The sequence below is a fragment of the Bombus flavifrons genome, chromosome 7 (assembly GCF_040668555.2).
Source record: "Bombus flavifrons isolate JBK064 chromosome 7, iyBomFlav1_principal, whole genome shotgun sequence".
NCBI lineage: Eukaryota > Metazoa > Arthropoda > Insecta > Hymenoptera > Apidae > Bombus > Bombus flavifrons.
In genome coordinates, this window is record NC_138448.1 from 12097182 (window position 1) to 12112432 (window position 15251).

Here is a 15251-nt window from a genome sequence, read left to right on the forward strand (position 1 = left end):
TAGGGGATACGTTTGGTCTGTGCTCTGGAAATTTTGATGTCGAATAATCGTCCGTGGTTCGTAGCATTTTAAGAGCAAGAAAGGTGGAAACTATAATAAATGGTACGAAATTTTGTGATGCGTGAACAAGTTAAATGAGAGGAAACAGTTGTAGCGAACATGATAGGATTTCGAAATAAGAATTCGTTGGATCGTGTATGGCGCAGGTGTTGTCTCTATCAATCTTTTTTCGACGACCCAGGCCACACTGTGGAAAAGTACACAAAAGCAGGGACAATAAAAGTCGTAGAACGTGGAAGATTTGGGAACGAGTAGCCGAACAAGTGGGAGTTAACCACGTTTCCCCTTTGTTGTCGAACTTAGTCCATTTATTCACCCTCTTCGCTCGTCACTCGTCACAAGGCAGGATGAAAACAGCACAAGGAAGGATCTTGAGAGGAAAGACGGCGGATATCCAGGGTGATTCTCTCGGCGAGTGACAAATGTGATCTTTCGAAATGTCCTCACCTCGATCTCGTTGAATGTGCAAAGTAGAATCTCGCAGATGTGAAAAAACGGCTTGACGTCGAACGCTTGTTTTTCTTTCTTTTGTCGTCTCGACTACCGTGGTATTCCTTCCTGTACGAACCAACAGCCTTGTTCTGCGATTCTTCACGCTCGTAGCACGTTTCGAGAGAGGAAACCGTAAAGAGGGAAACATCGTAGCTCGTTTAACGCGGACAGATACGAAGCGAGATTTTTATGTAACAAATGAGAACGAACGCGAGTCTGAAAAAGTGGAAACAGAACGAGGAAATATGAACGGGCAGCGGGCCTTGTATACCGGTTTTTAATTGTATTTAATTATCGAGCGATGCTTTTGAGGAATACCCACGTCTGTAGAAAAGCAGAGCTTGACTCAAAAGACAAACAAGGCGGAGCAACTCGTTTAATATACATAAGTCAATGGGATGAAAGACGTTCTATTTAATTCTTCTCTCTGGCTATTACATTACCACGGCAAGGTAAAAAGCCACCTTCCTGGAAGAGTCAGCTCCTTTCCCATCGAAAAAGGATACCGCATCGTTTGTAATAATAAGTAAACAGATCAGGGGAAGAAACACAAGGAAGTAGAATGTTTAACCATCCGCTTATTCTTTCAGCAAATCCTCCGTGAGGTTTTTAGCCTCTAAGGGCGAAATCTTTTCGAGGGTACGGGAGAACAAAGAAAGAGACTGCTTGTTCACTATTCATTTGCAGTGAGTTTCGTCCAGAAGACAGAGACTCGAGGAGACTAAGAAAAGGGAATCGTCTGGTCTTACGCGTCGCTGTATTGCTAGCTACGTTGCTGCTCCGCTAAAACTTCTCCGAGCCCGGTAATGTCATTTCGAAGTAGTTGGAAGTTACCATACCGTGGCTGTTCTTCCTATCTAACGTCGCCAGAAAATGTTTAAACCTGAGGCCCATTTTTGCTAGTTAGCAGCATAAATCGTTTCGTCATAAATCATTTCGCGAAAAATCGCCAATGAGTCAACGACATCCGACCAGATGAAATGTCATTAATTTTCTTCGAGTATGGAAAAAAAATTCCCTTCCAGGAAAATGTCCGAGAAGGATTAATTGGATATTCAAATGCAAAGGAAATATGTAATATTCCTTGAATGCTAACGACTACTTTTTTTTTACAAGAAAAGAGAGACGGATGTTAATTTTGCACGAGATGGTTAATTAAAGCGGAATGAGGTAGACATCGCTGGTACAAACCGCGGAATAATGTTCATTATTAAATGATTTATGACGGTCCATTAACTGAGCCTCTCGGTGACCTATGAATTTCGACGTTGTTGCGGCAAATGTCGATCCTTTTAAACACTATGTATTTCGAGCGTGCTTGTTGTTGTTCGATGTACTTGATCGAGCAAAATTGCTCGAGGAAGATTGCGCGACCAATTTGGCAAGGCTACGAGCTAACATACAATTGATACAATCGTTCGTAAAAACGAGCGTGCCTCAGTAAAAATTCACGAGTGATTTAAAAAAGAAATAAAATTTCTAAATATCGATATAATTGCGCAAATCTAGCCAAAATAATCAACGGAACTTTATTAAAATTCATCGAGCTTCACTGAGCTCCGCTGAAAGCTCCCATTCAATGAAAAGTATCGATCGTGTCTAATTAATTGACTTTAACCCCTTTCTTTGCGATCCTAAGTGCGTCCCGGTATAGGATCGTTTCTGATGCCTAAAGGACCCCTGCGTACCAAACTTGGATGCCTCCAGGGGCATCCAGCAATGGAAATTCAATTTCACTGGAAACGCGAGGCGAAACAAGATTTAGCGAGACGCACGATAGGTGACACGAGACACGGTGCATCATACTGTAAGACAAATATCGAACATTTCATGGCGTGTGACTTGCAGATCGATGATATCTACTGAAATCTAAATGTTTCGTCGGTATCATACGGAATCAGAATGTTTGATATTTCTTGAAAACGACACCCGAATTTCCGGAGAACGAGCCAGGAACGTAGAATTTTCTGCTGAATTACCACGATATAAGCCGAAGAAATATACGCTTGTTGACATCTAAAAATACCTAGCTACACGAAAATGGATTGTGCTGGAGTTTATCATGACTATATAGATGAAATATAGATCGAATTTACGAAGCGTTCAATTTTAAGAATACGACGTCCATTTTTACGAATTCCAATGCCCCTAATCTAGAATGTATGGTCTGTAATATTCTGTAAACTTCGACCAAGTTGGCGTTTCTATCTAAAAGCTCTTACTGGGATATACATAGACACTTTTATTTGAACCAGAGTAGCGCATCAGCTATAGCATTATGCAGCAGCAGCTGCAATATGCAGCAAATTTGATTCAAATTTGACCAACATAATCGCGATAGACATATCCCATTACAGTGCTAATGAAATTTCAAAATGTTTTGTATAACAAATATCCAATTCATAAAAGAATACTTTCGCGAACCATTGTATACGGTAGAAATATAGTAACTGGGAAACTATCCGAGCTACATTTCGCTCGAACAACGTGGTCACGTACATATTACTAAGTGGAACGAAGGAGCTGTCCCGGTTGCAACTTCGTCGGATTGCATTAAGAAGTTCAATTTATCGAGTTACATCCTCAACTTTAAGATCGCTGGAATACTAACGACTCGGCAAGTCGCATTTTATTTCTCGCCGTCTCGTTTTGCGTTAACGAGCTCGGCCCTTTCCTCCGTCCATCGAACTTCGATCGTTTGAAAATGCGTTCGATAACGAACTTCGACGAAATTCTGAATATTTAAGCAAGACGTAAATTATGAAAGAAACGAAGCGTGCATGAACACGGGTAATTTTTCGCGAGCAGAGTTAGTTGTCAGGAGGGGAAAGAAAGTCAGTAAAGTTTGCGGGCAAAAGGACGTCACTCGAAGAAACGAGACCGTCACAACCTTTCGCTAATTCTTCGCTTAAAATGTAAAGACCTTTCCACTCCACTTTGTTGCCCTGTACTTTTCTGGGGATTACAGATGGCGTTCTTGCTTATTTCACCCCTGTCGACATGTTCCTTGATTGCTCTGTTGCATAACATAGCTATTTGCTTGACCACGTTTCGTTAGCTAATTTTATATCATAGAGAGTTTCATAAGCAGAGAACCTATTTCTGAGGATTTTACTAACGCTGAACATCTTTTAAAAAATTCTACATTTAAAGCAATAATAAGCAACGTGGACTCGATTCTTAATTACTACAGTGGCAAATTCTAACAAGGAATTTCCATTATAAATTTAGTAGTTATATAAAATAAATAATCATGAAATATTATATTCTCCCAACTTTTGATTCATACTCTTAATTCCACATACGAGTTGGTACCGTACATAAAAGTATGCGTATGTCATACCCGATGAACGTGTTAAGAAAAAGTATTGACGTAAAATTGAAATCAGAAATGACGGTACGTTCATATTTACCTCAAACTTCAGAAATTTTCCAAAGAAATAGAAAATAGAAGAGCACAAGTGAATTAAAAATAATACAAAGAACCGAACGGAATTATGAATTAAATTTATTTCCGAAACAACGATGGTATTAGCACTAATTCAATGTTCGCGATTATCCTGTCGAAATTGTTAATCCAAACGAATAAAAAATCATGAATCAAATTGACTCACCAATCTTGACGACTGAGGGTAGCGCTGTGACGTTGAACAGCAGCTGAAGCACGAAGACGGTGGCTACCAGGCAGCCTAAATTCATAGCTCATCTCGAATGCTCACCGTTGCGGCCTCTCTTGTTGGCCCTTTACACGCACACCACCTCACCAATCACGTCCGAGAGCTGGCACACACGACGCTCCTGTGCATTTACCTGAAAGCAAGTTAACAAAGCTCGGATGAGCTTGCAGGTTCTCTGGTGCATTTCGCTGCTGCGACCACAACGCGACAATCGCCGGAGAAAACGCTTCGTACTGCGTACACCGTACACCCAGCAATGACGCTAATGTATAAACTTCGCGTGATAATAATACGAGTTCCCTTAAACTCGCTTTCAGCGAATAGTCCATACTAAATCTTTCTTTGCTCTATATACCCTGTTGCTCTTTAAATTTATTAATTTATTCTTTCTTGGGCTTTAAATATATTTTTTTATCGAGGCATTTTTTTAGAGGAATTTGCATATAAGTTAGGAAATTCATTTTTAAAACCATTCTGGATATTTAATGAAGGATATTTTAATAATGTTCCGCGTATTTTAGAAAAAAAAGAAGTTCTCGGCTTTTCATAATTCTCTCTCTATATTTCCCTCTTTAGTCTCTCGTTAGTGCAGCTAATTTTCCTTTAATTTTTTCCACGAAACAATAATCGTTTCAAACAAATACGCCTTTTTCTACTAAATTGAAAATATTTCAAAGTAATTTGACATACAATAATATTACAAGAAAAGCGATATTTTTCGTGCACATTTAAGCTCTTCTGGGTACAGTACAATGTTAGCAACTCTCTATGGAATATCTCCAGGATTTAAGATTCCGGATCTTTCGTTAAATTATTCACGCGTTTATGAAACAAGGGTAATTGCCAATCCTGCGATCGTAAATAATCACTACGACACAAAATTGGCGGAGTAAGCATCGGCTCAATATGGCAGTCATATCGCTTTATGCTTTATTACAAGTCGACTTGGTAATTACCGTAAATTAATGTGAGCAGATGTGCGAGCACGGTGGAACAGAATTACTAATTGTTGAATTATTCGAGTTCAACCGTTTATTCGATATTCCGGATAGATCGTAGCAAATTACATGGACCAGGAAAATCTTCGTCGACATAGTAAAAACCGTTTTCGTTCAGTTTTTAATCCTGTCCAATTAACGCTTTAAAATACGTTTTTCATCTCCTCCATATAAATAGCTCATTCACGTTTATTCCTCCAAGCAGTTTCAATTATATTTAATAAAGATGTTTAAAGTACTTAGCTCAAAGTACGAATTCATTCAGTAAAATATGTACGCGTTTCATTGACCCAACAGGATCATTAAATTCAGGGTTAAGATAGCGCTTCAAAATTTTTTACTTTTTTACGTACTAAACTGAACTCGTACACTTTTTCACCCGGGAGTTGATATTTCTTGGCCAATTGAAAACTTCGTATTACAAGTTATACATTAGAAAGTTCACATTGGTACCACAGCGACTGAAAACGTGCCAAATTTCTTTCAACAGCTACAGCTATATTTACGTAAATGCAGAATGAAAGAAGAGACTGCCCCGGCATGAAATACCGGAATATTTTCACTTTGCTCTGAATATGCTACAGTGACCTGTATTGCGTGCCTCAAACCAGACGCAATGTTTCTCATTGATCGTAGAACGAGAAGCCGCGCGGCGATTCTACGAGCATTGTCGCAAAATTTACATTTTGCACACGACACCCGGAGCACCCTCCAGGTCGGAATTTATTGTTGCAAACATTCTCGTTCACGCTTACGTGTATTCCTGGCCTCGAGCGTAACGCCAGCCTTGTAAAATTGAAATTTATTCACCGAATTTCAGCATTTTTGAAATCATTTGCAGCGGGGGGTCACGCCACGCCTGGCACAAATGAAACGCACGAGAATTGGTTAACGCGATATTTGAACTGGTTCGATGGTAATCAGTAGCTCTTTTTTCAATCGTTTCTATTCACTCGTTTTTGTATTATCCGTTGATTGATTTCATTCTTTTAGCATTTTTGTCGTTACTGAAATTTAAATTTCCTCCAAAAATTATTGTTAGAAATGTTTTTGCGCCGACTTGTTTCATTATTTTTATCAATCCAGGAATATTACTGAACGTAAACAAACTTCGTTTGTTGTATCGTCAAAGATATCGCTATTATACAAGAAAAGTTAGTAAGAATAATTTACGATTTCTAATTTGTGATTATTAAAGCGTTGCTAATAATATTAATTAAACTATGCAAGAGCACCTAGTTCATTATCAACGCGGAATAATATTTTTCTATGAACCGTGGCAAAACGAGACAACAACGAGTAATCGATAAAAGCAAAATGCAACAGTTGGCGATACACACCGAGCGCATCAATATTACCACGAATGATAATGGACAAACGATATTTCGATATAAGTTTATCCACATTTTTCTGCAATTTCAATGTCACTTATCTAGCCGTAAAAAAGAAATGGACGATCGCTCTCTATTTCCGCGGCAACTCGATAAATGGTTAGTCCGTTGGCTACCGTGCGACTCGTAGATAGCAGGGTCAAAGAATTTGTCTTAGGGATTTCGTCCAATTTATTTCACTCCGTGTCTCGGCCATTGGCCACCGTGTAAACTCGACCTCGTGTTAGTCACAAATCCTCCTACGACAATCACCAAGTACTTGTTACCTATTAAGAAGTAACAATTTCTTCCTGAACAAAGAATTATCCGACTCTGAATAGATATAAGCCGTATCAAACGTACAGCGGCGCACGTCATTAAAAACGGTATCTTTTCCTTATATCTTTTCTCTATCATTTTATTTTTCAAATCTCAAGCGTATAAATTGCGAATTCCAGATTCCAGCTACACGGCGGTTCAATCGATGCGAAAGTACCTCGTTAAACGTTATTCGGTGTCTCGAAAATAAAGCCGTGAAATTGCGTCATTGTCTGGCCGCGTCTATCGATAGTTGGTCCGGCTGGTAGACTTTTTATTCGACTTTAATTCAATGTAACGATTGTTTCACGGGTTAGAAGGAATTCTAGGAAGTTGCGTGGCTTCTTACTGTCGCTTCAGAAGAAACAATGCAACGACTTTCGGCCGGCGATAACGCGACTTGGTGTATTCGAAGATTGTTTCAGACTCGTAGACTCGTTGGCGACTATCTTTGGGCTCGCTCCATTTTCGCGTTCGAGCTACGTTTTTACAACGCGAATTCGATGTCTACACCCACGATTTTTCTCCCCTGAATAATACTGCTTACATGTTAAACGGAAATAACATTTTCTCTGAAGAAAAATATGAGGTGGTCGAATTGAAGCGTGTGTTGTTTGAAAAATTATCGCGAGTCGCGGAGAGGCAAGTATTATCACGTTATACAGTGATTTGTATGTCTTCTCCATGGTGTTTAAATCTCTCGTCTATTTGTGCTAACTGAGGAACATAAGCACGTTAGTTGATTCGACCGAGGTTATTTACACTGCCGACTATAGAATATTTTGGTAAAATATTTTAATAGAAATGGGAATTTAAACAAACACCAGACGAAGACAGTGAAATGGTAGAGGCGTAAATTTCGTGGTGAACCTTTGCAATTTCAACATCCCGGATTGTTTCGCTGGAAAATAAACGAGCGGCAATTAGGCAACCCGTAATTAGAACAATTCAGCCGAGAAAGTTGCACGTTACCGATAAATAACGTCTTCCTTTCTTCGAATGCTAACTACGCTTTCAGGTGAAAATAATATGACCGTTAAACAAAAGGGATCCGAATCTTATATTTCTTCGATTCAATTTCGTCGTGTCGCTTCATCCGGCCATAATTCGTATCCGCTATAAAAACGTTCTAATCGCATCGAGAAAGAGAAGAAGAAAATAACCGATATGGAAGATAAGAAAAGTTTAGGAAAGAAAAGAAGAAGGACTGATCCATCCCACGCCACGCTTTGAATATCTTTTCTCTTCTTTCTTCTTTTATCTATCTGGACCCTTCTATCTCATCCCCTTGCTCAACACCTTTGTCAGCCACCCTTTCTTTTGTGATTTATGATTGCTCGAAGCATCTTGCCGAGATCATCTAGAAAGCCTCGGGATAAGGAGATAGAGGAAATGTTGGATCGACAGTTCTCTATCTTTCCTCTTCATCGAATAGAAACATGGTTATTTCTTTGGGGAAAAAATATACACTGTCTCACGAAAGTATCAAGTAAGTGGATAGTTACTAGATAAAACATCTATATCTATGTTGTATGTGTATTATAAAATATTTAGAAATTTCAGTAGCACTGTAGTAAGACACGACCATTGAGATTATATCGGTCAAACTTGAAACTAATCTGAAAATACAGGGTGGTTGGTAACTGGTGGTACAAGCGGAAAGGGGGTGATTCTACGTGAAAAAAGAAGTCGAAAATATAGAATACAAATTTTTCGTTTGAGGCTTTGTTTTCGAGAAAATCGACTTTGAATTTTCGCTCGGTACGCGTGCACTTTATCACGTCTCGTTATAACGGATCTCACTGTAGATCGTTGTCTCGATGGAAAAATTAAAAAAAAATTTTTTTATTCTATATTTTCGACTTCTTTTTTCGAGGTAGAATCACCCCCTTTCCGCTTGTACCACCAGTTACCAACCACCCTGTATATACAGAAATTACAAGACATACAATTATAGTTTATCTTTTAAATGAAAAAATTGCCAATCTTCAATCGGAAATGGATAAAGAAAAATTCTCATTATAAAATGCAACGTTACGCGAAGCAATTGTGAAGCAAGATATACACGCATCAAAGGCCCAGGAATTTTGCAATATTTCGCATGACGATCGACGGGAACTGATTTTCGCTTATGCGGGCGATTCCACAAAAGGTTCGACAGTAGATGGTTACGTCAGCTCTTACAATAGCTTCATCGATTGCGAGCATTGTCCTTTTTTTATCGATCGTGTTATCTAGTCACGTGCCATTGAAAGATTCGTGGAATTAGGCAGCGAGTCGTACGAAATAAGCGGGTAAAATATTTAAATACGTCGCCTGACTGAATATCAAATCCGGTCTGTGCTCGACGGTCAAAATTTATATTTGCTGCTTGTTGTTCTCTTCAGTCCTCTCCCTCTCTCTCTCTCTCTCTCTCTCTCTCTCGCTCTCTCTCTATTTTTTTTTATTTCGGCGGAGTGCACCTCTGCCGTCATAAATCTAGAACTCGTGGAAAATTACGAGGCTAATATTTCGAGTCTAGTTTTATCATTATTCTGTCTCAACGTTACTTCGATTTCGTGACTTGGAATAAAAATATAGTTTAATAAATTCGGACAGGAAAAGGCTGGCAACGTTTCGCCGCGTCGCGAAATTTAATAAAGAAACCCGCCACGTTCCCTTCGTGTTTTCTTGTAACCTTCGTTTAAAAATTTGACGTCGCACTGATTACGGGGAAGCGCGATTCCTGGATCGAATTTAATTCGACTGGCAGTTCTACGGACTGTCGGCAGCTGGTAGAGTACGTTTCCGTTTTGATCCACGTAAAAAAAAGAAAACAGAAAGAAATATGATCAACAGGCTAACGAATAGCGAAAACTATGCGAATGAAATATCTTTTGTATCTAAAATTACTTTTTGATAAATTTCTAAATCACTTCATTTAAAAAAACTAAAAGCTCTGTTATTGTCCTTTCAAAAGCATCTCAATGAAACGTGTAACTAATTATCAAGCAATCAGCTACTACGAGTACCTGATACAAATGGCGAAAATTCCAAACGTAATAAATGTAGCAATGAATCAACAGCGCTGGCTGCTTCAAATAAATTACATGGAGTAAACTACGTGCGGGTTGCTTGGCAGGCGTCATTTGTACCGGTTCGCCAGGCATAATTTATTCGCGAATTACGCGTCAATGCATCTGCCGTGCAGGAAAGCGCGACGAATAGTCAATTGTAAAATTGTTATTGGTGGTTCAAGTCTAAAATACGTCCTGCTACCGTAATTTACCTCGGCCCATACCCTTCGTCGCGACCCTCTCGCCGGGTATAAGCGGTCGAAGGACATTAAAGCTCGTGCCATTGTTCCGACGTGTATTCACTCCGAACTTCAACCACGACCGATGTCAGTTGGCACAGGACTGGCTGGGATAACCGACCAACCTATCACGCGTCAAAATAAACCTTGTTTTGCCGAACGCGCGGCAAGTCACGTGGAAAAAATATCGCGGACGAATACAGACAGCGTGAAAAAATACGGTGTCAGGATAGTTCACGTCATGTGAGCCACGATTCTCCGATATTTACCGACGAACAAATCAAGTGTGGACACGTTCGTTTTACCAAGAAATTGGGCCAGATATGTTACGAGATTCTGCGTGTTACGCTCTGTGTCTCGTTCGTACATTTCGAGCGATTCGCATTTCGATGATTATTAAAGTATATATACTTTAACCTCTTACCATGTAATATTGAATCACACGTGTTTGGAAGAAAAATTCAGTTCTGAATTTCAATTTTCAGGTCGAAGAGTGTTAAATATAAATTACACGAATATTCCGATGTTGGAAATAAGAATATCTAACACTCATATATGCAGGTTACTACTAAAAGAAGCATGGAGATCGGAACGAATTTAAGTGTGAGAAACAGGTTAGATATTATTGGCTTCGTCTTATTTAAGAACTCGAATCGGGGCATTCTATTGGATGTTCGAAGATATTCTGACCCGGATATTTAATACCGCGAATAGCAATACCGCTTAATAATTCGTATATTCGACTGTTATATTTAATTGGTCGATTCTGTCGCCATATTTAATTTCGGTTTCTAACGGTCACTCAAGATCGACACTGACACTATGTGTTTTTTAGTTTTCACAAGTTTGCGTTTATTCAAATAGTTACACAGTTTTAAACGATCTAAAACGTAGTAGGGAACAGGTTAAATGTACTCACGAAGCTTTATTGCGTGTGTCAAGTGTTGCCAAGCTGCTGCGTAGGCCGAGGGACGCGGTGTTGTGGGAAATCGATGGATTTACCGATGGACACGTGACGATCGGTGGAGGATTTTCGAAAAGGTGGACGCAGAAGGGCATGCGTGGTCGGTTTCGTTCCCGCGGCACGCGTAAACATAACCTCTATGGCGGTCGAATTTTCATCGCGACGACGTAAACACAAACACCCTATCGAGGCAGCGGCCGGCGCGCGACTGCCACTGGTCCTTCGGCCGTCGACTCACGAAACTATCCGAAATCAACCGATCCGCGTTACGAGCCAGCCACGTGCTCCTGGCTCTGTTACACATGCGCCTTCCCACGTGCTCCGTCTGTCCTATAAGGATACCGCTAAGGTACTAGTCAGACGCAACATTTTCTGTCTTCTTTTAATGGACTTTTAATTAAAATTGGTGAAATTCAAAGCATTATGACGCTTTTTAACTATTGTGTTTTGAAACAGTCGCCTAACCACGAAAAACTATGTTTCAATTTACAATTGTATAGATTATTAAAGATAAATTAGATTTTTTACATTTTTGAAAGTATAAACTGTACAAATTCGAAATATTTAAAACAAAAACTGATATATAAGTAATATAAGTTATATAAAGTTATATAAGTAAAAAACTGATAATATATATGAATATAAAGATAAATACAGAAAATGAATAATATTTATCGAAAAATGTTATCGTTATTAATATCACTAAGACAGCTACTCGCATGTATATTTACTTATATCTACAGTTTTTAACAAAGCTAACGCTTCCTCTGGGAGCTGTCCATTACTTTCTCATTTTAGATCCTTAAGCTACTTATTACGGGATCTGAAAACACCACGAGCAGATCCTCCATACATTCCTTCCTTGAACATTTTTTTCTATCATACTGCTATTTTATTTTATAATATTTTGTAGCTTTGTTTGTTGAAATATGCGACAAACAATTAATGCTTATGAAACAATTGCTACTCTACTACAATACTCTATACAATACTACAATACTAGAATACTCTACTACAATAGCTGATTTTTTTTTTGTCTGTTTCTCCATTATAGTTCTCCACAAAACGTTCGCGAGTTCGTCCGTTCGATTTTAAAATTAAGTTATACAGAAAGTTACAAAATGCAACATTAGATTTTTACAAAAACCAAAGGACTGAATGTGTAGTATAAAACGGACGTGAAATTTTGACTTAACGTTACCAAAACACGTAGTTTTACTTAAAAAATCAAAATACATGTATTAGAAAATTGGCTATTAGGTAGTAACTGAGTCTGTTCGTTCATCTAATCAAATTTTTTCAAAATTGTCTTTTGCAAAGTTTAAGTATGAATCTTCCTATACAACATTCGTGACACATAAAGTAATTCACTGTAAATAGCATCACTTACTAGAAGAAGAAATATCGATCGTTAAATGGTATTCTTGAAGACGGTAGAAATTGCTCATTTTCGTTTACATATTACCCTACTTAAACAATCTTCATAAGTAAATAGCAACCTAAGTAAGGATTTAGGAACTTAAAAATACCGAGAATTATGTAATAAGAAATGACAATTTTCAATAAATATTTCAATTTAAATGCTTGAAATCTTAAATAAAATAACGATCTCCGACGAATTTTTAGATTTAAATATCTGAAATTAAAACAATATAATGTTTTTATACGAATTTCTAAATTTTAATATTTAAGAATTAGAACGATAGTACGTTATTTATTAAATATTTCAATATAAATATTTGAAGTTTTTGGAACGGTATAAATATGGTTTCTTTATTAGCTTGAAAATGAAAAGACAGAAATGAGTTCTGTTTTATTTTTCCCCTATTTAGAATTTCATTTTATTATTTTATTTTTAAAATATTAATAATTAAATACGCGATGATATTCTATGAATATTAGATCAAAGTGTCATACAGCTTGCACACCATGTAGAGAATTATTGATTTTAACTGTAGAACAAAGTTAACAACTTCTCTTTCTTACTTCCTGGTTCCGCCACAACTTGGCCACAGGAAACGGTAACGACTTTTCAAGTAACGTTAAAGTAAAATTCATTTTTCGGAGTGGCGAGCGGTATTCGACAGTAAGCAGAAATGAAATTGGCATGACTTACAACTTTTACCATTGGGTACCGTTATACGAACTTCTTTCTATTTTTTTGCACCGTAAATTTAAATTGACTTTTTGCTCTGCTGCATATAATTCGGCTTGTTAAATATTTAACGAAATTCAGAGTCTGGCATCTGTAAATAATCCTATCTCTGACTAGATGAAAATTTCATAATAATTTCCCATTATTTACGCTAAAGATTTATAAGGCGAAAGTGGTTGCAGAAGTTTACGAGAGTTTTAAAGAAACCTAGAAGTCGCTCAGATTAATTAGGACCAGACAAACAGAATTTTATATCCGTTTTTAAAACTTTCTACTCTTCCTCCGCAAAGTTGATGCAATTCGAATTTCAGAACTCCTTGCATTAATGTATGTGCGCGTTATGCTGATCGGCAAGGCTCCACGAAATCGATCAACGTCTCCACTGACACCACAGTGGAATGCATCAATTTGATGTACGTTCATCTATGCCCTACGTCATAATAAAATGAAAGTAAAATGAAAACACAAACTCCCTATGAGTCGCTCGGTACATCCTCACTACGCGCATCGGCATGACCTTTTTTTGTAAGTGAACTCTACAAATCGATTTGGAATCGCCATACCACACGATCTGTTGGTACGTGCTGATGACATATCCCCATATGTTCGGTTTTGTCGATGGGATATGGAATTTTAGACGAGAAAATTAGTTTGTATTATCGATACAAAATGGTCGCGCTTATAAATGGAAAAATTATGGCACGCCGATTTTCTTTTTTTAAGATCAAAGAGAAGGTTAAAAAAGAGACGGTTCAGGCACGTCAAGATTTTACGAGAAAATACACGCGAGAAGCTTATACGAAAGTCTACTAGTTATTACCTTTTTTACCATCCATCTCTCTGAACACATGCAGGAATAAGGAACACGTGCCGTAAACTAAAAGCAGATTTCAGTAACTTGCATGTCTTCGTACGACCTATACATAAAACGTCTGATTACCTGTAATAAATATTTGAATATTTGCCTCTATCTTATAACAACTTTTACTCCACTACTATTAGCAATTTAAAGAAGATAACGATATTTTATAAAAACAAAATGCAAACTGGACCAGAAGTGACGAATGACTTTCACATTTAAAAGTCTAATTAGAAGAGAAGCGTGAAAGCAAGCTAATTAGAAGAACAGAAATATTTAAATTATTAAAGACGTTCATGCCGATTATTCGAAAGTTTTATAGGGAAGAGAATTACGTACCGCTTTGAACATATTCGATGACTCAGGCAGCGATCGTTAGAGGCGAGATTTTCAGGATGTCGCCAAAGTTCTCCGTGGGGTAACTGCACCCCTAACTTTGCCTGGTTGTGTAACACCGACGGTGTGCAAACAGGGCAAGCACTGGACGCAACAGGTCGCATGACATTTATATTTCCGTGTAGATCAGGACTACGGTTTAGCCGGGACACAAACCCGTTGATAAAACGTAGGAATCGTGCTTTCGAACTGTTAGCTACAATCCCAAGTGAACGAGATAGTTGCTTGTATATCCGGAGGATGGCGACGCGCTCGAACTCGGCAAATGCTTCCTCTGCGACTTTCACCGATTCTTTTACAGCCACATCGCCATATGGAATTCCATTTTTTCTTGTTTATCTATACGACCTATAGAAACGCGCTACAGAATTTTATAGCGTTAAAATTTGCTTTCCATACACTTAAATATTGTTCTAAATGTTGAATTCTCATCCTCAACGATCACTTCCGGTTCTGTAGCTGTATGTCGCTGTAAAATTCTATATGAATGTCAATATTTTGTTTTTTTATGGTGGAAGTTACTTCCATGGTATTTCTATGGTTCTATGGTATTTCGTTACTTTAAAAATTGTTTCTTTTCAAATCAAGCAAGTATACCTAGTAGAGTCGGATAATTTTAAGACGAGATCGAAGATTCTAAAACGGAGGTCGTCTAAAAGGAAGAAAC

General features: G+C 38.0%; 1 protein-coding gene across 9 annotated transcripts in view; it reads right to left on the reverse strand.

Moving 5' to 3' along the window:
* Positions 1–11400, reverse strand: part of LOC138181438 (glutamate receptor ionotropic, kainate 2) — a 114014-nt gene extending 102614 nt beyond the window's left edge. For all 9 annotated transcript variants that reach the window (XM_069116213.1, XM_069116220.1, XM_069116216.1 and 6 more), the window contains exons 1-2: positions 11130–11400; positions 4167–4362 (exon numbers count right to left, since the gene is read on the reverse strand). In XM_069116213.1, coding sequence (XP_068972314.1) covers positions 4167–4251 — 85 coding nt within the window. In that variant the 5' untranslated portion in view covers positions 4252–4362; positions 11130–11400. The remainder of the gene's footprint in view (positions 1–4166; positions 4363–11129) is intronic.
* Positions 11401–15251: the final 3851 nt, after the last annotated feature.